General features: G+C 40.8%; 1 protein-coding gene across 2 annotated transcripts; it reads right to left on the bottom strand.

Annotated features, from left to right (window-relative positions):
• Positions 1 to 8,304: 8,304 nt before the first annotated feature.
• Dek lies at positions 8,305 to 22,653 on the bottom strand. Of its 2 annotated transcripts, none has more exons than XM_065217490.1 (9): positions 22,569 to 22,653; positions 21,506 to 21,671; positions 11,684 to 12,454; positions 11,441 to 11,520; positions 11,211 to 11,363; positions 10,907 to 11,147; positions 9,784 to 9,977; positions 9,550 to 9,702; positions 8,305 to 9,477 (listed from the first exon to the last, which is right to left on the bottom strand). In XM_065217490.1, exons 1-9 carry the CDS (start codon positions 22,608 to 22,610, stop codon positions 9,463 to 9,465), a joined length of 1,815 nt encoding a protein of 604 aa, XP_065073562.1. In that variant the 5' UTR covers positions 22,611 to 22,653; the 3' UTR covers positions 8,305 to 9,462. The 2 variants fall into 2 exon arrangements, with proteins under 2 accessions (XP_065073562.1, XP_065073564.1); XM_065217492.1 differs by lacking the exon at positions 22,569 to 22,653 and adding an exon at positions 22,220 to 22,314.
• Positions 22,654 to 25,108: the final 2,455 nt, after the last annotated feature.

Here is a 25,108-nt window from a genome sequence, read left to right as displayed (position 1 = left end):
AGTGCACGGTCCCTAACCTCACTTTTTGCTCCCTATCATTTTGCTTCTGAGTAAAAGAGATAGCAACGAATGGGAGCCAAAACAAACCACCCAAAACTGTCAAAACTTACGGGTGAGAGAAGAGTGCGGCAAATCTTCGTGAACTGATCAATCGGTGTTTCGCAAAAACCCATTAATGGGTATAAAAATACCCATTTCCGCTAAAAGTGCCCCTCCTCATTTAATGGGTAAACTATGGTTTACTCATAAATGGGTAAATGGGTGGTCTGTCAATAAATGGGTGTTTTTTCACCCATTTTCTTATATTGTGTTTACCGTAAAATGGGTGAAAAAATACCCATTTTTACAAATGGAGGATGCAAGCGCTCGTTGATGTAAAAATGTTTTTAAAACATTGAAAATAAATGCAGGTGTTCCGCTCAAATTTTTCACGAAACATTATAATACAAATTATCCATTGTATTGACTTATCCGTAAGCCTCTCCAACGTTTTGGATTCTAATATTTTCCGGAGATCGTTGCTGCGGACAGTAACTGTTTGCATCGTGGTTTGCATTCCCAATGACGGAAATGAGACGATAAAATTTCGAAGTGTTTTTTCACCCATTAATGGGTAAAAAATATACCCATTATTCAACCGTGAACTGATTCTTTAAATGGGTATTTTTTACCCATTTTATGATTTCAAAATTCCCCCATTTTTTGACAGCTGCATACATGGTTTGAAAATGGGTATTTTTTTTACCCATTAATGGGTTTTCACGAAACACCGTGTAGGGGAAAGTGGGCAGCTTGGCAGTTACCTCTATGGTTTGGCCACCTCACGATAAACATCACTAATGATACGAAATTCAGTGGAAAATTCGAATGATTTTTCAACCAAATGAATAGCTTCATGCCCTATTTACATCATGAATACGAATTGAACAGTTAAAGTAAACTTTTGAATCTTAATGTTCGTATTGTAACCTAAATATAAGCGTTGGGGTAAAATGAGTATGTGAGTACCCTGTTGGGTGATGTGCGCTCTTGTAAACAACCAGTAAAAATATTCTGTTCTCTTGGGGCTTTATGAAGGGTCAACCTCGGGGTCAACAATGAACAATTGTAGCACAAAAATATTTAAAAGAAACAATGATTTTCTGTAGAAAATATTAAATTTGTTAAAAATATAATATTAAATAATAATAAGAAAATATTAAACGTGTTAAAAAGTACTGCCTTAATGCTATATTTTTTCAATGAATGGTCGATTTTTTACCAAAGCATCTGCTTCAACCACCGGTGGACCATAATATCTTGCTGGCCAAGCTGGAGATACTTGGCATCTCGTCAACTGCTGTGGATTGGTTCAGATCTTAGTTGGTGAATCGCTATGTACATGTCAAGATTGGCGCGTCGGAATCGGATATTTTCTCAAACAACTCGGGAGTCCCGCAAGGCAGTAACCTGGGACCGCTACTATTTTCGATCTTTTTAAACGATGTCGCCTTGTTGATACCATCAGGATGCCGCGTTTTCTATGCAGACGATAAGAAAATCTACACTGCTGGGATCTCCAGAATATGTTAGGTATTTTTGCTGACTGGTGCTCAAGAAATTTGATGAGTCTAAGCATAGAAAAATGTAACATTATTTCCTATCACCGAAAAATCGAACCAATCATGTTTGACTATGTTCTCTACGGACGCTGTCTTGCTCGTGTAGAGCACATAAAGGATCTCGGCGTTACCTTGGACTGCAGACTCACTTTCAGAATCCACTACAATGACATCATCTCCAGAGCTAATCGACAATTGGGCTTTATTTTCAAAATTGCCGACGAGTTTCGTGACCCGCTATGTCTCAGGTCACTTTACTGCTCGCTTGTGCGATCCTTATTGGAGTCAAGTTCAGTTGTTTGGTGCCCTTTCCATGCTAGCTGGATCACTAGAATTGAATCCGTTCAACGCAAGTTTGTGAGATATGCTCTTCGTTTCCTCAACTGGCGTGACCCAACGAACTTGCCACCGTACGAGGAGCGTTGCCGTCTCCTGGGAATCGAGCCATTAGAGGTGAGACGGACGGTCGCTCAAGCTATGTTCGCTGGAAAGCTGCTTACAGGTGACATTGACTGCCCAACCCTGCTGTCACAGCTAAATATGTATGCCCCTGAGAGGTCTCTTCGTCAACGCAACTTTCTGTTTTTGGAACCACGGAGCCGGAATTATACACAACACGAGCCAATTCGAGCAATCAGCCGGCAATTCAACAACTTTTTTTATATGTTCGACTTCAATGTATCAGCTGACGTGTTTCGTCATCGGCTACTTGGCCTTTTCCGTACCGTTGACCGTAACTATTTAGTTTAAGTTTTATTCATTTAGACAGTAATTGTCAGTTGAATTTTTCAATAAACAATAAACAATAAAAAACGCGATGTCATAGAATACAGCCATATTTATAAAAGGAAAAATACAAAATTGAAGAATTTAAGGATAAAATGTTTGAAATAGCAGCGGTGCTCATATTGCTCCGAATGGACTTAAGTAGTATCAGTATAAGGGGGACAGGGAAAGTGAGAATGTGGAACAAAATGAACTTTGTAAATAATAAACCATCGATATATGAACTTGTCTGCTACAAATAACCTGACGAATTGAGTTTTAATAAAATCATCTCAAAACCTCCAAGAGATCGTGGTGTTATTATTCGAAAGGTATCTCACAACTTAAGTATTTAATAAGGCTCGACTTATGAAGGACACCTATGATTTCCATAACCGTGACTTATGAAAGATTTTCGTCTAACGAGGTAGCTCTTATACGCCTTTAACCATTTCATTTTCCCAAGCGTTGAAAGACGAGTGGTCAATACACGGGCCCCGTAAGCTCAACGTTCATGGTTCGGTTCCAGTCTGCTCAATTTAATTATTTTAATATCAACATTATTTTTCATAAGGCAAATAAATGAAATTCATACCGATTTCTTGTGGCTAAAATGCATAAGTGGTTCTTATGGAATTCTTACGTTCTTTTGCCTCGGTGTAAAGTACCGTTGTCAACCAATCTGAAAACTGCATTTTTAAAGGTCTACACAGAAAATGAAAATTACTCAAAGTTTGAGTTTAGCAACCCAAAATTAAGTAATACCGTTAAAGCAACCGTAACGGTCGTTGTCATTTGTGCGACTATTTTAACAGCGCACAGCGCTCTCATTTATGTTTAGTCACTCTTCTCCACACCGGTCGCTGCTATCGCGGTTATCAATTTACTCGCCGTATAGTCCGTACCCGTAGTGAGCATTTTGACATTTCTACGAATAGCAACCTTTCTCCCACGCTGCTAAATTTGGTAACGCGCTTCTCACCGAGAAGCCGACTGCTATTTTAGTTACTCGTATGGTAACCGAGGGGGGCGACACATCTAAATCTCAAGTTTAGATGCTCAACAAATTTCACACTAGCGAATCAATCTTCGAAAAATCTTCTTTCATTTGTCGCATCTACTTGCATCGCGCATCATCTTTTAGCAGGAAATCTTCAGAATCGTCATCAATCTTCTTTCTATCTACTCAGCGTGCTCGCAGCTAGCCACAGCAAAACACAATCTTTTCTGCATCGAAGATAGAGTCGTCCCCCTCGATGGTAACCCCCGATACGGTAGCTGCGCTATGATGAGGGCTGCTAACATGAGTTTAGCAGCGTACCGTTACGGTTGCTCTTATAGCACAGTATCCCATTGGGTAAAACCGAAGACTACATTTCAGAAGACTGGCAACTTTGCCTGAATTCAAGCGAGCGAAGGTAGAAGCAACGCATAGAAAAATGAGCAAATACACAATCCTTTATTCTGAGGATGGAACCTTTGCTATCCAATTCATTCGGAGCATTTACCTTAGAGCGGCAGATGACGCGATTCTGCCTGTCTCATACCAGACATATGAGAAAATAGAAGAGTTGCCAGTCTTCTTGATACGTTGTCTTCGGTATAAATGTGTTATGATGGTTCATTTTAACTCAACGGTTGAGTAATACGTATATTACCTAAAGATGAGCAAAAACAAAACGGAAATTTTGTGGGCCTAAATTTACTCAACGCTGAGTAGAAGTTTTTCCACCGCCATCCGTTCTGTTATTCCCCCGTGAGCCGGTTCCTTCGAGACCATCGGTTGTTTGATTCCGTTTATAGATAATCACATATTTTTTCAGCAGAATTGCTACAGAACTGCTCTACAATACGTCTATTTTGTAAAAAAAAATGAGATGAGATTTGTATTGATATGTTTATGATCTAGATCTCCAACATCTCATGGAATCATGAATTCGTATAAAATCAAAGAGTCTCCTGCATAAAATGAGCCTAAATGTTGTAGTTGGATGTCGGAAAAAGCAAATCTCAATTACTTTTTCGAAGGGACGTATTGTAAACAATGCATTTATTTGATCGTCGAATTGAGATATTTTACAGGTTAACCATTTTGAGCACTTTGGAGCATTTTGAGTTCATTACATCATTTAAAATTATCAATTTTGTTAAAAAAACATTGTTGGTTTATGAAAATCATCCCGGATATCTGCTCTTGAAGTTCTGCAGACTCAACAAAGTATACGATAATTCGACTTAATGATAGACTGGTTTACTCGTGAAGCCCCATAATATCATTGGTTTTTATTATTAGGTTTTCCAAAATGCCTGAGTTCAGATTTTTTATTATTATTATTATTATTATTAAAGTCACTTTAACACTCTTGTAACACTCGTGACTTATGGCGGTTAGATTTGAACTCAGGATAATGATGATTTCCCCTAGGTTTGATCTCTAAGATAATTAAGTACTTCGACTTTGTCGTGAGAGGTATAGATTCAGATCTTTATACTCCCTCCCCATGGACATGGAGGTTGACGGTACTGAAGCAAAGGGTTATGTTTAATTTCTTTATATTTGCAACGATGATGATTTCCCATAGTGACACATACCACCTTCTTAATGCTTCAGTATACCTCAAACGATTAATTCTTGGTTGTTAATAGAACTTCCTTGATGCAATCGACTGCTTCATGCAGACTGAGCAATTCTGATTATAGTATCAGATTTGTTCTGTATACAGAGGAACTGGGAGGGCTTATTAGAAACTTCTCACCAATAAAGTAATGACCTTCTAGTAAATTTTGCATATCATTTTATTAAAATTTTATTTTATTTAAGCATATTATTTTTGTTACAGTCAATTAGCATTAGCATACAATACAAGAGATTTAATATTACTTGCACGATTTTGCGTAAAATAATCAATATGTATTTTGCTTTTAATTGCCTTTGAATTTTTTTTTTTGTGATTTCAAAATTTTCCTAGTTTGGTTAGAAGTTTCGAAGCTAACACATGTCCACAGGCCTAATAGAAAGATAGACAGACAAAGCGTATCATGAAGAATAGTTGCATGCAGGGTTGCTTCCACTCACTTTCTATAGATGAGTGATTTTCGGAGTTTTGAATTCGTTAGATGTTGTAATGGAGGTTTGTGTTGTTGGATGCGGGAGGAGATTGGAGGGCGGGTGTTTGACGCATAGAGCCTGTCAATTTCGCTTTCAGAATGTCGCAGTCAGCGGTTTTATGATTCGTGAGCGCTCGCGATTCGTAGAATCGTTGATTGTGACTGCCAGTGGATTTGGCGGGTTTTGTGTGTCGGACGCTTGCTTTTTGGCCTTTTCTTGTGTCTAACATGTGCAGAGTATCATTATAGCGTCTGATGGTTTTGAGATTCCTGGTTGCGTGAAATATACTTGTGAGAATATCTTTTTGAGATTTTAGTAGTCACGTTTTGTTTGTAGTTTATATGTTATTTCTTTCATGTAATTATCGTAAATAATAGTTATTCAATAATAGATAATTCATCCATATAGGGGGGAGAGGTAGCTCATCGATTCTTCCGGTTCGCCTCCTAGCATCGTGCTATAAGGTACCAGGCGATAACCAGGGTAGTTAATCGATAGCTCGATGACGTCATTTCGTTGGCGTCTGCAATGCGAAATTATCATAGCAGGCGTTGACGATGGGACGTTGTCGAGTTGTTGAATAGCAACTATCGTGGTAACTCACCGATTACCTGTCGATCTGCCAAATTTGGAAAGACGTCTGCATTGAATTGTCTCATATAATAATATTCCGCCCACTATATCACTAGAAATTGCGAGTAGCTGAGTGGAATGGAGATAAGTTAAGCATTGGGTACAGGACCAAGTCTCCCCTGGATGGTGCCAGAAGATGAGCGCAATAGAATCATCAAGTTGCCATAATGCACGGAATGAGACTATTGCATGGCTGGGTAGTCAAAGTCTTCCATTCGTTAGTCATTTCAGGTGGATTAGAACAGGTTTAGGTTTAGGGTGGGCGTTGGCCAGATTTGGATTTTTCAGATGTAATCCTGGATAGGACCCTATCATTGAACGTCGCGTGAAAGTGGAACTTAATGAAGGCCTAAGTACTTTTTCATAGTTTTTAGTTTTCGGATTTGAAAGATCGTCGGTTACAGTGGCCTGCTTACTGAGCAGAAAAACGTGGTCCCAGATCCTTACATATCAAAGAGATTTATGGTAAAATCGCTTGTGTATCGTGTATTTTGCGAAACTCGTTGTTGTCGTTGGTTCCGGGTTTGAATGGATACACAAATTTGAGCAACGGTATGTGATATGAGGGGCTCGGTGTCCTTAGAGCAACCGTTTTTGCTTACTGAGCAGAACATCATGAGTCTAATCTCAGGCCCATCCACATTCAAGATTCGCCAATCGTTTTATTTGTTAATATGACTACATGGTAATAACAGCAACTCGGTGATTAAAAAGGTGCTCGTCTGCCTAGTGGCAAACGTTTTTGCTTACTGAGCAGAAGACCGTGGGTTTAGTCCCAAGCTCCTTCGCGTTATAGGATCGTTAGGATATCAATTCAGCTTATCGTTTACCAAAACGAACCCTGCTGCTAACCCAACCCTCTTATCCAACATCCCAGTGATTCCTCGTGGAAGTGCAGAGGTGTTCTCGGCTTCCATCAAAGCGAGTTTCATGTCAACACAATCCTTCCCATTCCTTTCTTGACCTGTGTTCGGGCGCGGCCGGCGCTGGTATTGCCTAATTTAAGATCACCAGTTTTTACACATTGAGGATGATTGCTAGTCCCAAGCATCGTCTATTGGTTCTCTGTGTAATTACAGCTGATCTGGCAGTAACAGAGTAGCAACCGTGGGCGGTCAATCAAGCTCAAGCTCAAGCTCAAGAGGTATAGATTCAGATCTTTATGTTTTACAGACTAACCAAGGTCTTCTACGATGTCCTGACTAATCTTGTGTACCTGGTTAACACAAATGCAGACATTATTTTTAATTTATCTCTGGACCAATCATTTCATGAGTTTATAATTTCGTTGATTGTGTCCGGTGTCGAACATTTGCATGCCAAGCATGATCGGGTATGCAAGGAGTTTTAGATCGGTCATTCTTTTAATGGCTTGAATCTGCTTTTCTATCTTCAAGTATCTTCGTAACAAGTTATAGTATGTCTGGCTCAGGCTTTAGAACTACTTAACTCAGAAAACTGTAGCAAAAGAATTCAAGCAAATTTCTTCCAATTAAACCAAAAACAACGGCAAAATCACCGTTTACCCCGTGCGCTAACAGATTGTGACAGAAAAGAATAGAGTTTTTGTAATTTTGAAGATTTTTGATACTTTATCACAATGAAAGACATAATATGAAAGTTGTAAACAGATGTGTAAACAAAATAATATAATTATAATTATACATGATATCAAATTGATTGATTCCATCATTGATTCGGTTTTACCCAAGTTTTATAAAGATGTAAATGATTCTTCAAAACCATATTATGGTCTTCAACGATATATTTAAAAAAAAATGCTACTTAGGATGAATATATATGATTTTCCCGGTGCGATTTGAGTTTTCCCGGTGAATCCGAATCCAGGTTTTTCCCGGTTGGATGGACACCCTGGTATTGCCATACAGTGACGTAACCTGGTGAGTCGCGAATCCAAAGCGCTAGTGAAGCAGCACATAAATAATTAATTTCGTTTCTTTCGCATTATTTTTTTTTTTCAGATATCCGGTACTTGCAGCTCTTTGGAGGCGAACCAGCCCAAGGCTGAAAGCCTCCTTAATAAAGCTAAATAATAATAATAATACTTGCAGCTTCCAACACCACTGTTGATCTGGTCCTTTCTGGTAACCCCGATGTGCCGTAGAAGCAACAGAGCAGTCAGTCACTGAGTGAGATTGAACGGCCGTGTGATGTGAGATTATAACTGAAAACGCATTTTGTTTTAAAGTAAGGGTCCACCTAGTTATTGTTTATTTGTATCTGAATATTCTTTTGTTTTCTTTTCATACCATCCTGTCTGTATTTGTAATAGTTTTAAACACTGCAATTTATATAGCGCTTGCCTTCTTCATCATTACATCACTCTCTCGAATATAAAAATGAACTAAATTCTCTGTCTGTAGCATTAACACATGGGTTTCTCTCTCTCTCTTTCTCTATGTGTGTGAGTGTGTGTTGTTCTAAGTTTGGTTTAGTGTAGGTAAATTTTGTGTACTGCTTTTCGTCGAGTCCAAAACTTCTGCAAAGATCCATATTCCTAGAGGCCGAAAATGGTTAGTCTGGAGTTCAAAATTTGTCCTATATAGGTTAGGGTTAGGGTTAGTCTCGCGTTTCGATTTTTTTATACAAGTTGATCAGAATCAGTTTCATTTGTCGAGTACACCAAAGAACAAATATCTGTGTATTATCAGAAACAAAGCAAATTTTAAACTTCGAAAGACTAAAATATCATTCAAGCACGACCATCTACTGGCGAGGAAAAGAGGTTTTAACTTTATAAACATTGCTACACTTATTAAAATATTTTATTATAAGCCGAAGTTATGAAAGTATTGTTGTATAATCATGCCAAAAGTGGAAAAAAAAAGAAAACAAAAATTGAAATTTTGTACTCCCGGACAGAGAATCGCTGTCGCCATGCGCCTTCTTATATATTATGTAGAGTTTTGATAGACTTTCGTAAATGACACCTAGCTGGGTTTTCTTTTCTTCTTAATGCCAACGATTTTACGGTTGCATTTGTGTGCAATAAACAGCTCTGAGTCGCTTAAATACTAGCCTTCAACTGAGAAGGAGGTGGCTGTGTTCTGATTTGCCGACGTATTGGGACCATTTCACAGAGGGCTGTGATTTGATTTGACTACTGTTTAAATCAACTCCTCGCAGCAGAACATGCATTCCATCGTTTTTTGTTTGTTTATGTTTGTTGGTTTCAATATTTGTTATCCCCCTTCCGATCTATGTCCGATTGGACGTGTAAGAATCACGTATTTCTTGGACATTTTCGTTTAAATTCATGTTAGATATTTGCTGTTGCTGTTGATTTAAAACGTGCATAAACTCGAAAACACAAAATGTTACTCTTCGGAATCCTTACGTTGATATAAGCTGTGAATTGTAGGAAGTTTTCGTAAACTTTTACTGTCCAGTCACATAATTTTGAAGTTAACCGATACTTACAGATTTGACTGTAGCCTTAATGAAATCTTTTTTATGCGACAGATCGTGGTCCGGATACTTAGCGTACACTTTCTTACAGACCGTTTTCATTGTGATCTCCTCTAGGTTGGCTTCCTCGAGGATTTCCTTTAGGAATTCTTTAATATCGTCCTCCTGAGGAAGATTAGCAAAACATCAGAATCAAGCAGATCGAATGCATGTTGAACTTTTAGGTTCGATCATTGGAATACTTACACTGGGAGGGCCTCCCTCTTCAGGCTCCTTCTCTTCCTTGCTCTTCTTTTCCTCCTTGCCCTTCTTCAGGGGCTTCTCGTCCTCGGACTCGTTTTCGTCCTGTTCGGGTTCTTCATCTTCTGGTTCCTCGTCTTCCGAGCTCTCATCGCGTTTGGTCTTCTTCGCAGGTGTCGCTCGTTTCGGTCGGCCTCGTCCTGCAATGAGAAGAGACACAGCAGGAAATAGAAAAATAGTTGTGGGATTGGAAAAGTACAGGACGTGATCTTCGGGATGAGCCGGTTGGTGATAAAGGTTGGAATCAGTTAATTTATGTATTAATTTATTTGTTTGCCAATATGGTTGCTTTTTTGAACCAGCATTGGGCGGCCTACAGTAAAGGGCCAACCATATTGGTGTTGACGAGAGCTCTGTAAATTTTTACCCCTGTCAGTCTATGTGTGAAGCATGGCAGACTTTTTCTTATTCTCTCACTTCACCACAAAATCCTATAACTGTCAAAATTTGTGTGCAGTAACATCACTTCGGTACTGTCGTCAAGTTGAATTAGATCCGGATCTGACGCGTTTCGGCAAAGGTACAGCTAAATCTGTTGTCTAACTGTAAAATTCACGTCAACACAACGCAAACGGATCTGCAACATCAATCATTGAGCAAGCACAAGTTCGTAACTCTATTTAAAATTTGAGATCAACAACCATCCTCAAACTACACCGAGTAATTGAATTGTTTGAAACTTACTTTTAAATAAGTTTGTGTGACTAAAAAATATTTCCCTGAATTTAAATGGAATTCTCTGAGTTTCCCTAATTTTACAGGTAGTCGACACCCTGTGTCTGCAGCTCTGGAATAGTTATAGCGACTTTTATCATTTGGCCAAATACCTACAGATTAATTTCGAAGGCACTTCTAATAAGCAAACGAATGAAGGAAACATCTCCTAGAACAATTAAATTCCATTCAAAACTAACGAGACCATTAAAAAACTTGGGATTTAGAATCATAAAATTTGAGCATTTTTCAATTTAATATTTCCAATCAGGAATCTACATTGTTCAAAAAAGGATGAATTGTACTCAAATATTCGGCGAAATGACCGGGACTCCCTTCTAACCATCACACTCACCTTTACCGGGGGAAGCATTCTTCGGTTTGCTGATGTCGGCCGCCTTGCCCTTGGTAGGTGTTTTCTTCTGCGGCTTCTCACTGTTCTCGCTTTCTACTTCGGATTCTTCCTCCTCATCTTCCTCTTCTTCGCTCTCGGTTTCAGCCTTCCGTTTGCGACCTCGGCTTTTACCGACTAGCTTGGGGGCTGGGCGTCCCCGTCCCCGACCCGTTGGTTTCGACTTCTTCTTCTTGGGCTCGTCCTGGGAACGACATCAAATATTAGCGGCGAATCTAGGTAACATCAATCAACAGGAAAAACTCACATCAGTGAAGTCCTCTTCGCTGACGCTCTCGGACTCCTCCTCGTCGCTGGACTGTCGGCGTCGGTTTCGCACCGATAGTCGACTACCTCGTACCGGAGCCCGGCCAGACCTCCGCTTGCCGGCATCGGAATCGGAACCGCCCGAGGGATTGTACTGTAATCGGATAATAATCATCGGTCAATCATTACATGGGGAACCAAAGAGTTGGCTTCGATTCGGACACTACTCACGTCAGATCCACTGTCGGAATCGTTACGACGGCGGCCTCGCGGTTTGACAACCTTTACCTCTTCCTCGGAGCTGGAGTAATCTACATATAAGGAATTGTCTACAACAATTATCGAATAAGAGCAATTTTAGCAATTCTGGGTAAAGTTTGGAAATGAGAATGTTAGAACAAGCAAAAGGAAAGCGCGACAAAATAGTAAGGTAGGTGAAGATGAGCCAGGTGGGGTTTATATCTGAAGACGTACCTTGATAGCCCCGTCCAGCGGTAGTTCGCTTGGGTCTACCGCCCGAGGATTTGGAGGCTTCACGACCTCTACCAGGTGTAGAAGAAGCTGCTCGCTTGGTAGGTTTTTTAGTTTCCTCTTCACTTGCGTCCTCTTCTTCCTCGGCTGCCTCTTCTTCTTCTTCGACTTCCTCCTCCGGAAGTTCTTCATCGCCGTCCGGCTTCAGTAGGAACTTCATAATTCGCTCAGCGAGTTCCTCCTTAGTGCCGGTGCTTTCCAGCACGAGAACCTCGGCCGTTTGAGCAAGTTTCTTCTCGTCCATCTTCTCCGCTGCCTTCAAACGTTTTTTATACTCATCCGAATCGGCTTCAAAACCGAAACCATTGAATTTTCTCAGGTTTTTCTTCATGTGCGGAGCTTTGCCTTCTTTTTCGTAGAGGATCAAATGCAGCGTTTGCAGAGCATCCAACTTCATCTTGACAATGCTGGCATCGATCAGAGCGATCGCTCCCAGTGGCTTTCCACTGACCGGAGGAGCAGGCTTTTTCTCACCATTTTTCGCTGGAGACTTGGCTTCAGCTTTCGGCTTTTCCTTGACTTCCTTTTTAGCTTTAGCTGGTTTTTCTTTTTCTTCTGGTTCGTCTTCTTCTTCCTCCTCGTCCTCTTGCTCCTCGTCGGCTTCCTCCTCTACCTCGTCTTCTTCGGCGTCGTTGTCATCGCCGTCGGCTTCATCATCGTCATCTTTTTTCTTGACCTCCTCGGCTGGCTTCTTGGACTTGACTTTGTCGTCAGCTGGAATGGCAACAGAATGATCGTCAGTATCTAAGTCCACAACTTTTGATAACTGAGAAATTGAGTTTGAACATAGTTGTAGAGGCATTTGAGATGAATGTTAGAGAATATCACGAAAATAGGAATAGGTCAATGAAATGCTTTGGCTCTGTGAACAAAAAATAACGTAGACAGTAGTGTAGTTTGAACCCCCTCGCCTGCGGGCGTAGACAGTTATTCACGGCCAATGAGAGCTACCCAAATTTTAGTTCAGTTGACTCATAAACCGGAAAAAGTGCACAAACTCAGCGATGATCAAATTTGCCTCATGTTTTTCTATGGAAAAATCGGGAACATGAGAAAATTAAGAATTGGATTATCTCAGTCTATTAGTACTACTACTAGACAGAGTAAAGTTTTCGGCAATTTCCCTCATTTTCCGGTAGAAAAAAAAAACATGAAACAAATTTACTCATAGCTGAGTTCCTGCTCTTTTGCGATTATCAGTAAAATGAACTCAAATTTGGCCGTGATCTACAAGTTCTTACATTGATTTGTTGATATGTGGTGCATCTCCCCTACCATTGAATCATCCTCGGGATTCGCTTAAAACTCTTCTCATAATCCCCTTTGAATTATCCTCAAAACCATAACATATTGGTTTCGGAACTATCTTCAGAATTCACATAGAATTTTCCCAGAATTCTTTTGGAATGATCCTCAGAATTCAATAACGCTGGAATTCTTTTTGGAATTAGTCCTCCGACTTGCCTTGGATTCCTTGAAATGTTTCCCAGAATTATTTTGGTACTATCCTCAAAGTTCGATTTCCTTGGAATTCTTCCCGAAACACCCCTGATGAAGCTCAACTCGTGTGCGCCGCCGGGCATTTTCTTACGCCACTAAAATCTCCTGGTGCGCCAGACTCATAACAAATATACGTTCTATGCGCGGGAATCATCTGATTTAACATAGCATAACGTGAAATTAGAACAGTTCGTGTTTTTTTTTCAGATAGGGGAAATGGCTCTAATGTTGGCCTAGGTATCTAATAGTACGTTCAGACTAGGTTGTATATTATGTAACATAGCTTTGTAATATGGATATCATTCGAGGTGTTCACACTACGGCAAGGAGATGTAGTTTGACGTTTGCATTTAAAACGGATGTGCATGCATCAAAGTAACCTAGCATTTATGTGATTTTTTTTTCTAAAACAAACAAACATCCGTTCCGTGTTCAATGTCAATCTGTTGAAATTAGTGATTTCAAAACATTATATACGGTTATAACCCAGTACAGAAGATACGTCCTCCCACGCTTCTAGCAGCAGACCAATTTGTGGCGCAGACCAAACGTTGCGCTTTTTCGATTTTTTCCGCTTCGAAGGACCGGGCTCTTCCATAGTAACGAGACTTGATCTGAACAAAACGTTGAACAAATGGAAATTCTTTCCAACCAACCGGAAAGGATGATCAAAACAAATTTGAAATTGACATCTGACATCTAAACATTCTGTTGTTCTCACTCAATCGAAGACACTATCCAAATAAACCGTGTTGCCAGTTGTAGAAAAGCTCAATTTTGAGTGATATAGAAATTGATATCATCTATATTACCCTTTGCAAGTAATATTGGATGACGTCAGATTGGTGACAAAAATCTGCTATTTATCAATTTTATCTAGATGAACGCGTCATTGGAACGGTACTTATGGATATTTTCGGTCGCCATTGAAAATTTAGTCGATTGCTGAATTTATGTATCTCAAGTCTCAAGGCCACATTCCAGAACGTGAGTGGATCATGGTGAACACGTCAAACTATAATGTCTAAAATGGACCCCTAGAATGACTTCCATACACTTTCTATGCTGAATCGTTAGTCCCCCCTTTTCCAATATCATTGCAGGCAAAATAATAACCCAATGCAGGTCAATTGAATATGCCTAAATGAATTAGTTGCAAGCAGAGATGCTACCTATGACAATCACGATCTTCAAACAGCTGATGGTAGTAACCGAGGTAGTAACGCTTGGTACATTCCTATCAATGTGTTTGTCGAAGCACTCTCCATGACCAACCATCAAATTGACGAAAGAAGTAAAAAGCAACTGGTGAATGTCGTCTTCGGTGTTGATCCATCACCGATCTGCTCATTCCCGACACTCATCTGCGATCGTTTTGAAGCAGTTGCTGCTTTGCTTTCTTATGTGAGTGTGTTGGTGAGTGAGTCCAACACCTTCCGTTTCATTTTACCAGCTCAGCTGTTTGTAGCTCACACTGTTGCGCCTGCTAAGATGAACTTGGAATGCGTAGGCATTGTTTTCATTTCCTTCTGTCGTTTCGCTTTTTCTCATCATCGTACTGTAGAAGTTTTCACTGTTTTCGTTGTGCTTTACATCATCAGTAGCGAGTGTTTGCCTGTGAGCTGCGTCATAAAACGTTATGTCAGCGATAGTCGGTTGATGCGTTGATGAGTGTCGAGTGAGTCTCATGATATTTTGCATCACAGGTTGCAATGGTAAGGCGTGTACTCGAAAAAAATGCACCATTTTTATCCGTGGGTAAAAATTGATGAAAATCTGGGTATAACTAGTTTGAAGTGAATTGTTTACATGTGCAAAATTTCATAACAATCGGTTCAGTGGTTATTGAGATGTCATCGAAACAAGAAGAAAATCGCCGGAGAATTTTGCGCGCCGTCATGGAAAATCCGACTGCAACCATGAGATGGATCGGAAGACAACTGGGAATCACCCATACAACTGTGTCTCGGGTGGTAAAGTCATTTAAGGAGTCCCACACGACCGAGCGGCGGGCTGGAAGTGGAAGAAAATCGAAGACAGCTGACCCTGTGAAGGCCCGGAAGGTGTTGGATTATTTAAAACGTAATCCGAACCTTTCGATTCGCGACACGGCTCTGAAGGCAAAGTGTTCCGCCTAATTCGTTCAGCAAACCATGAAACGAGCTGGGTTTCGTGTATTCAAGGTCCGGAAGGCACCGAACCGGCGTGATCAACAAAACACGGCGGCCAAATCCCGCGGTTTGTGGTTAACGAAACCGATGTGTGTGGTTATGGATGACGAAACCTACATCAAGGCAGACGCAAAGCAGATACCGGGGCTGGAGTTCTACGTTGCCAAAACACGGTTTGATGTTCCGGAAGACATAAGGAAGAAGAAAGTGGGCAAATTCGCCAAAAAATACTTGCTCTGGCAGGCCATATGCCAATGCGGTAAACTGAGTAAACCGTACATCACAATGGGTACCATCAACAGCGAAATTTACCGCACCGAGTGCCTCCAGAAGCGTCTGTGCCCTTCCTGCGGTCCCACGGAGGCGAGACATTATTTTGGCCGGACCTGGCATCATGCCATTACGCGCGATCGACGTTGGATTGGTACAGAGAAAATAACGTTGTTTTTGTACCAAAAACCGCCAACCCCCCGAAATTCACCAGAGATTCGTCCGGTGGAAAGATTTTGGGCCATAATAAAGGCCAAAGTTCGAGAATCGTCCAAGGTGTTTAAGAACGAGCTGGAGTTGAAGAAATAATGGATGAAAGTGACCAAAAAGGTCGGCTCCACCATTGCACAAAATGTAATGAGGGGTCTTATAAGGGAAAGGTGCGGGCTTACAGCGATGGAAAGGAAATTGAATAAAGTAATTATGCCGAAACATAATCCATATGCATTAGTTCATTCTCTGAAAGTTTGAAGAAAATCCGACTTAAAATAAATTTTTGGCGAACACTTTTGTCTGGTGCATTTTTTTTCAAGTACAGGCCTTAGTATAAACATGACAGCATAATATACTAATGGAAGATAATGATCGAGATTGGTGAACGTTAGGGAAATTGCTAGTCGATTTTACCATCACAGAGTTTGTCAATAGCGCAATGGTATCTATATTATTATGCTGCTGATTAGACGAATCCTGGGAAAGCATCATCCTCGTCGTTAGAGAAACCTCCGAAATCGGGATGTTCAGTTGAACATCGCAACTTGAATCACTGACGGTGGTAAGTTCCAACTCGGATTAACTATTAATCCCGTCCCTGTTAGGATGATCTCCAAAGTGTTTGCTTAGAATCGTGTTGATTAACTCTGATGTCTAATGTCAACATCAAACATCGATCAAACCAAATTCAAAGATAGTAACTGATGTCGCATTCCAAAAGTTTTGAAACAAATAAAAAAAGTGCAGCAATTAAACTCAATTATTTAGAAAAACAATTCTTAGCTCAAATCATATTTCGAAACTACACAATTATTTAATTTTGGCTAGTAGATAAATTCCAACAAACTTTTGGTTCGCTACATCACAACTGGCATCACTAGTGCGCATCTTTCAAAATGTAAAGATACAGACAAGCCCTGGGACCTGGTTGCAGTTAAGCAATCCTCAAGGTTATGCCTATGCCGAGGGTGCGTCAACTTCTTCTCCGTTTCTGTCCGCAAATCGTCGAGCTTCTTCTGATGGGCATCTTCTTCGACAAGTTTTCCGTCATTTGTGAACAGAGGGCAGTCCAGTCAACAAACCTAGAAATCGCCACCTCTTGGAAAAGTCAGTTTCAATTAATTGATAGCATGCACAGTACGGTGCCAATGAAATGTATAGGGAAAAGGAAACCATCTAGTTTTCTAAACGGCCCATATACAAAAAACATTGCCTCGAAAAAAGACCCTATGCAAAATGTGGACTCAATCGAATCGCCGGTGCCGCAAAGCGGTTTGGGTCTGTTCATAAACTACGTAGATAGTTTAGGGGGGATGGGGGGGGGGGGGGCTGACAAGTATCCACGACTCATACAAATTTAAAAAAATGTATGGATAATTGTCTACGTAGGGGGGGGGGGGGGGGTTCCAAAGTCCCAAAACACTCTACGTAGTTTATGAACAGCTCCTTTAAATTTTTTTTTCCTTTGGTTTGTTTTTTCCGTCGATCTTGTTTTCCGTGCTAAGCACCAATGCTACGCTACCGACGTGCCAGGAAGGCAGCTCCCGCACCTGGACCCTACCTATCGACCTATCAACTCATGAACCGGGGACCAACGGCTTTACTTCCCATCCGAAGGAAGGATGTTATGCCTCAGAACATCCCGGCGGCGCCGACTGGGATTGAACCCAGGCCTATTGGGGTGAGAGGTAATCACGCTTACCACTACACCACCGGCGCCGTTAAAGCCCCTTTAAAGTATTAACTTATTTCTTTAGAAAACTGGAAGTTAATTGAACTGTTCTGAGGTTCTCTGATCTTCCCTAAAGTTATCACAATTCTTCTTAAGCTTTTGGTATGCCATGAAATCACTAGAACCCTAGAACTGTCGTAAAAATCTTTAAAGTTCCTTGAAAACCTCTAGATTTTACCACAGAGAAATAGACACAACTCTCGTAAGTGGTTACTCGAACATACATTTAACGGTCAATTTAAATGTTTCTTAGTTGATAGTACCGCTACCTGTGGCGTGCATAGTTGATTCCTTTGCTTTTGTCGTTCACACGCGGTTAAGTCGTCTCTGTTGTCAACGCTATCAAAGGAGGATTCAACGACGGCTAAAATCATACCCGAAATCCTTCTGGAACTTCGTAAATGAGCAACGCAGGGAACTCAGCTTACTCTCTTCCATGATTTTTAATTGTTAAACTGCTGGAAATCAACAAGACATTTGCAACCTGTTCTCAGTCAAATTTGCTAGTGTGTTTGAAGACGAGCAACTCTCCGCTATTCTCATTACTTCCGCGGCCAACCAAACGCTCAGCGTTGTCGACACCACTACAGATACGATTTCTAGAGCAGCATCTAAACTTAAGACTTCAGCTAAGGCTGGACCCGATGGTGTTCCGTCGATTTTTATTAAAAAGAACCTCACTTGTCTTTTAGATCCACTGCGCCGTATATTCCAGCGGCTTCTTTCCGTCTCGCTGGAAGACTGCGGATATGTTTCCTGTTCATAAAAAGGGAAGCAAACGCGACGTAAACAACTACCGGGGAATCAAGTCGCTGAGTGCTGTATCAAAGTATAGATCAACACGGATTCATAACTGGGCATTCCACAACTACGAACCTGCTGTGCCTAACGTCTTACATCATAGACAGTTTGATTGCCCTGACCCAAACGGTCGTTATTTACACAGATCTTACGACAGCCTTCGATAAGCTGAACCACGAAATTGCGATCGCTAAGCTTTTTTTTTTCCTTGAATTGTTTTCCGTGCTGAGCACCAATGCTACCGACGCCAGGAAGGCAGCTCCCACACCTGGACCCTACCTATCGACCCATCAACTCATGAACCGGGGACCAAAGGCCCCTTCCTAAGGAAGGCGTGATCAGAGATGTTATGCCTCGGAACATCCCGGCGGCGCCGACTGGGATTGAACCCAGGCCTGCTGGGGTGAGAGGCAATCACGCTTACCACTACACCACCGGCGCCGCTGATCGCTAAGCTTGATAGGCTAGGGATCTGAGATGGTTTCTTTCATACCTCACGGAGCGCCAACTGACAGTAACTTTGGGTACTTGTCGTTCAGCAAGCTTCTGCTCAAAGTCCGGTATACCTCAGGGTAGCCATCTGGGGCCATTGGTATTTCTCCTCTACTTCGACGAAGTTCACCATGTTATCACAGGGCCACGATTATCGTTTGCAGACGATCTGAAAGTTTTTCTGCGCATCCGCTCACTCGCCGACTGCCGTTCTCTCAAAAATCAGATTGACATCTTTGCTGACTGGTGTAGCCTAAACCGACTGGTGGTCAACCCAGCTAAGTGTACAATCATTACTTTCTCACGCAAGAAACAACCGATTATTTTCAAGTACAAACTACTAGGCACGACTATCGAATGGGTGCATTGCGTGAAATACTAGACTTAGGCGTTTTTTTCTAGACTCAAAGCTGACATACTCACACCATATATCGTATGTCGTCGACAAAGCGTCCAGAATTCTTGACTTTGTCTTCAAGATTACTAAGAACTTCACAGACATTTACTGCCCGCGCCTATGCTCGCTACGGCTACTTGTTATTAGTAGAGATAGAGGTGCCACCTCCTTGCTATTTACGGCTTGCAGCGAGTGTTCAACCAAGTAGCGTCGATGTTCGATTTCATCTTGACACGGAATATGCTTCGGCATTAAATCTGGTTTTGAAAGTTGGTGCACAGGTAAAAAGTGAGGTTACGGGACGCCACTTATAATCGTATAACTTCCGAGCCCTCGGTTTGACGGATGCGCCTTGTTTTTCACTCCGCTTTGACTTCTTCTGCTTCTTATACTGCCGTTATACGCAGAAGAGTCCCACAGTGCATAAGGATTGCATAGAACATGGGACAGTTATGCGTATAACGGCAGTATACGTTTTTAGACCCATGCTTGCCTTGGACCGCTGGACGTTACTCTTCGAGGATCCCACTTTTTTGGCCACGTCTCGAACCGAAGCACTTTTCTTGCGACTGAAAGCTTGCACGATTTTCCGGTTCAGATTTCGGTTTACGTACGGATTTTCGCTTGTCCTGGAAAGTTGCTTCATAATCATACTTTCGAATCGCGTTTCGAACGGCTCTGATACTTACACCTTCTAATTTTGCCAATTGACTCAGAGAAATGTTGGGGGTAGCATACCATTTGTGCACGATCTGTTTACGCTTTTCCGGAGAAAAGCTTCGCATTGTCACGGAAATGTAAAGAACCGACACTTGCGATACACGAAACTGTTGATCGAAATGTAAACAATGATTCAGCGTGATGTGATAATCAGCTGTTTAAACGCTCCAAAGTCGTGCTTAGACATTTTGGGACCCCCCCCCCCTCCCAGCATAATGTAAAGAGGGTGTCAGCATCTACCAGCATGAGATTTCAGGAGCCCCTGAAATACGTGCTACTTAGGCTGTGGTCCTGTTGAATTTTTCGAGAAAATGAGGTGCCGCTTCAACGTGTTCCGTTCAATTTTTCAATGGCTGCAGCCAAGTACTTTTTGGTCCAGCTATTACGGCCCGACACTCGTTTGTAGTTGCGAACCATCTCTGAGCGAACTAAGCACAAACTATGTTTACGTTTTTGACAAAACTTAGAAGCGAACTTTGAGGATAGATTTTTCTCAAGTTGAGTGGCAATCTTGCCCCGAATAAAAGCATTTTATAAGTTTAGTTTATTAAATTTCACTGCAAACGTCGCAAATTTAACAACGTGAGTAAACAAAAATGTACAGGCACTGCGAAAAATAAAATTTTGGAATAAATCAAGGACATTTGAACTTCAATTGAGTCACACGAATGTTATAAGTAAAACCGTGTAACAAGCGAACAAGTTCCACCACACATTTTTATGGTATTTTAGTATGTTCCTGAGGTGTCTCCTGTACTGCCCATAAAAGCATAATTGTCCCATATGAATAGGAAATCAAGCAAAGATGGGACAATTATGCTAGTATTGGCAGTGTACTAAACATATGATTATAAAGCAAATTGATTCCCAAAACCCAGAATGGCCATCCATACATTTTTAATAAAATTGTACGGACCGTGGACAATAGTAGCCAACCCCCCTAAACGGTCTACGTAGTATATGGACAGCCCACCAAACGGTACAAACCCCTTTTTCTCATCATCAACCATTGAGCAGTCCTGCGTGTGCTGTTAACAATGTCAATTGACGTAAAATATTGGTCTAGCATTGAATTTCACTTCCGACACTGATATTCGTTGCATTGTTTTAATATTACTGATGAATTTTATAAAGATCGGTACTCGATTAGCTGGCAGAATTTTGGATATCAGTGGTCCCTTTACGATGTCAATGTTATTTGCGCACTGACATTGATATTTTGGCTATATGAAGAGACACTGATATCAGGTGGCTAGTGAAATACAACATTTTGTAGGTATTGATATTTTGCAGCACTGCCATTAAGCCCGGCTTAGATGATTCAATTCAGTTCATATAAAAAATGCTTCGTTTCGACTTCTGCAATGAGGTCCCTGGTCTATGTCGGGTTTGCTCTATTCGATGTCAAGTCAATTGAACGCCGACTATCAGCTAGCTTGAACTGTGTATTTGGGTCTTTAGCCACCTACCTTTCTCTTCATCTGCGGAAGCCGTTTCCTTGCCGCTTGCCTCACCGTTGTCCTCTTCCGTCGCCACCTCGGCGGCCTTCTTCTTGTTATCAGTGGCCTCTACCTTGGAGGAATCCTCTTTGGCATCAGCGGGGCTGGTAGCTTTCTCTTCTTCGCGATCTTCGGCCTGTATCAACAAATAAACAACCAAAATGTAGCAAAGTATGTGTGAGGGTGTGATGCAGTGATAGACATTGATGGGCGATACATATATTATGTCACGTTCAAAGTGGGGGGGGGGGATTTTGTGACAAGCAATGCATTGGGTTTGGGAAATATGACGAAAGGGGGGAGGGACTATTTTTTTTTCTCAATTTAGCGTGACATAATTAATGCATGGCCCCTGATTGGAGGAGCATCATCATCGCCGTCTCCTTGGGCTTTCGCGAGAAACAGGTCCGCTTGTCGATATGTGCGCGTGCAGATGCCATTGCGTTGGTGTGTGCATCTCTAGCTTTGGTGGATCGACGTGTGAAGCAGAACGAAAAAAAAAAAACGTGCAAATGGGGAAAATTATCCACGACACAATCTCGCGCACACATGAACGGCCCCGCGAGAAGACGAAGAAATAATGTAATCACGCGTTATTTCTACGCTGCGTTTTATCCTGGACAAGCCGATATGAAATGTCTCCCCCATGGAGATTGCCATGCACTGTTGCTTAATCGAACCGACCATTTTCAGGAAAAACCGGTCAAATCCGCTACACACTTTTCATGTAATCTCGAAAAAATGAACGGTAAACCGCGAACGCAAGATACAACATTAAACTACGAAATGAAGCTCGAACACATATCCACCATGGAAGGCACTGCAAGCTGCAGAGGAAAAACGAGCGCACTAAAAAACAAACACAACGCCATTAGAAAAAAGATGCGTATCGACGAACGAACGGAAAAATGAAAACTACTCCAGCATCGCCATTTCACAACGGAACACGAGAAAAACTATTGGAAAATGTCCACCACTGCTTGCACTATCGACCAGGATCGAATTTCGCACGGATAACACCGCAAAAACGTACCATTTTAGTGGAATTCTTCTCTTTATCGGCGTTTGCCGACATGTTAGCAAAATATCAAACTTGAAGAATAATTTCGAATTGGGGCTGCCCGATGGGAGCACAAACATTCGAAAGTGCGAAACGAGCGGGATCGATTGACAGCGAGGCGGGACTTAAGAAGTTCTGGCAGTCGGAAAGTGTGGCAACAGAATTTTTCAAAAGATTCCTGTTTTGCTATTTTATATGACATTGCAGTATCAAGATTAGCAAAGAAGAAATAGATGCATTCAACAGAAGGATTAATTTTCAATTTTTTGAGCAATGCCATACATTAAAGTAAGCATTAATACTTATTGATGATCTTGAAAATATGCCTCATCGACCAAACAAACAGGTTCGACATTTATCCCGCGTTGTTATGCACGGTAGTCGCAAAATACTCAATAATGAGTATAAAGTATTCATTTTATAGGGAAAATGGGATTGCCCACGTAAGAGTAAAATTTTACCTATAATTGTATAATTGTTACTACATAAATGAGTAAATGTTATTATTTTGTGAGTAATAGTTACTCGTTAATGGGTAAACACTTTACTCATTTAATGGGTAGTCCCATTTTCGCTTAACAATTCAGGCATAACATTTGATAACGGCACAAAAGCATTTGTAAACAAACTTTTTAAGGCCCTTTACACGCGAACCAAAGTACGCCTACGCAAACCAATACCAATTTCGGAAAGGTGGTAGTTGTCCCTATTCGATGATGTTGTTGGTTTGCGTGGGCGTACTTTGATTCGCGTCGAGATTCGCGTGTAAAGGGCCTTAGAAAGTTTGTTTTCAAATACTTTTGTGCCGTTATCAAATGTTATGCCTGAATTCATACTTTAGTCATTATTGCGTACTTTATAGTCATTAACACTCAAATATATTACTAATCTAAAATAGTATAAAATTTAAGCTTTATTTGATTTAGCTGTGTATACTCATCGCTATGATTAAAAAATGTCTTTATTTATACATGACAACGAATAACGTGTCAAAATTCATATTCGTGCTTATCAAGTCAGCAACATGCCAAACTGTTAGCTTTCACCTTGATCCAAAAAGTTTCGCTTATTTATCTGCATTTAATTGGCGAAAATAAAACTTTCAGTTAGTATATTATACATTATTTATAAAAAAAAGTACATTGATTTTGGAATTTTTATTTCTAGCTTGGCGATAAGCTCTTGCTATCGATATTGGACTTAGTAGAATGACCACCAGAATGGAAAAGGTATTTGCATCTGTTTGTATTTTAGTTCAGGTTTAAATGGATTGTAATTAAATTATGTTCTCATCCTTTTAGATTACCACTAAATAAACAGCTTCCTAAAATGCAATATATCGAATTGGCCAACTTGCCAGCGCTCTGGAAAGTACGCCCAACGATAGGAACAAGATTGCACAACCGAATGATCAGTGAAGGAAGGTGCATCCGGTGTCGACTATCCAAGTAGAGCGGTTCTGCTGAGAAGCATTTCCTTGATCGTATGGTCCAGCACCGTACATGAGCCTAGTCGTCTACAGTTCCTGAAATCGGATCAACTTGATAAGGCACATCATGCGTATTTTTACTGGTCAAGTTCCAAACCAACGCACCAGCTAAACAACAAAACGAATGCTATTTATTTGTAGATGCACTCTGAATAATAAAAATGAAAAAATATGTTTCACTGCACATAAATTCTATACTTAACCGAAATCGTAACAAAAACATCGCTGCTAGCAGTTCATTGAATAAATCTGCTTTAAACATGGCATGTATAAAGGCCAAATATACACATTCTCGTATAAACCATTTTTATACTAAGTGTGTATTTTCTCTCTTTATACCAAGCTATGCGTCGGTCAGGAGAGATGCGATTTAGTGTAACTTTTAATCTATTTAAATTTGAAAATCTTTTGAGTGAATGAGTTTTTTTGAGTTTACCGTCTAGACACGCTCACTTGAAAATACCCATTAATGAGTATAATTTCACCCATTTTGTACAAAAGGGCTTAACTCATCAACATTTTTACCCATTTATAGAGTATCTGCACCGACAAACCGACATGAATGATCAAAAAAATTATAACGAAATTTCTGAACCAAGTACAAAAATGATATCTTCCGCAGTTTTGCGGAAAATATTTATCCTAGCCACGAATACGCGTACAAATTTTATGAGGTTGTTGTCTAATATATTTCGGACAAATTATTTTTATCTAGATAAATCATTTCTATGGTTTTGACTGATGGGATCGCTGCTCATTTGAATCGGCCATTATGGATTCTCGATCAAGAGTTAAGTTTAAGTTTCATGTCGGTTTGTCGGTGGTATCTGTTGCCCATTCAGGCATAACATTTGATAACGGCACAAAAGCATTTGTAAACAAACTTTCTAAGGCCCTTTACACGCGAATCAAAGTACGCCCACGCAAACCAACAACATCATCGAATAGGGACAACTATCACCTTTCCGAAAGTGGTATTAGTTTGCGTAGGCGTACTTTGGTTCGCGTGTAAAGGGCCTTGGAA

This window comes from Ochlerotatus camptorhynchus, unplaced genomic scaffold (genome assembly GCF_037179485.1).
Source record: "Ochlerotatus camptorhynchus isolate MF236.1 unplaced genomic scaffold, CSIRO-AGI_Acam_v1.1 ptg000077l, whole genome shotgun sequence".
In the NCBI taxonomy this organism is placed as follows: Eukaryota; Metazoa; Arthropoda; class Insecta; order Diptera; family Culicidae; genus Ochlerotatus; species Ochlerotatus camptorhynchus.
This window is presented reverse-complemented; position numbering and strand designations above follow the sequence as displayed.

Coding starts and splice junctions, on each gene's coding strand:
- Dek (XM_065217490.1), bottom strand. CDS start 22,610: ATGTCGGCAAACGCCGATAAAGAGAAGAATTCCACTAAAATG. Junction 12,455..21,505: donor TTCCGCAGATGAAGAGAAAG/GTAGGTGGCTAA, acceptor TTGCCATTCCAG/CTGACGACAAAGTCAAGTCC. Junction 11,364..11,440: donor ATTCCGACAGTGGATCTGAC/GTGAGTAGTGTC, acceptor ATCCGATTACAG/TACAATCCCTCGGGCGGTTC.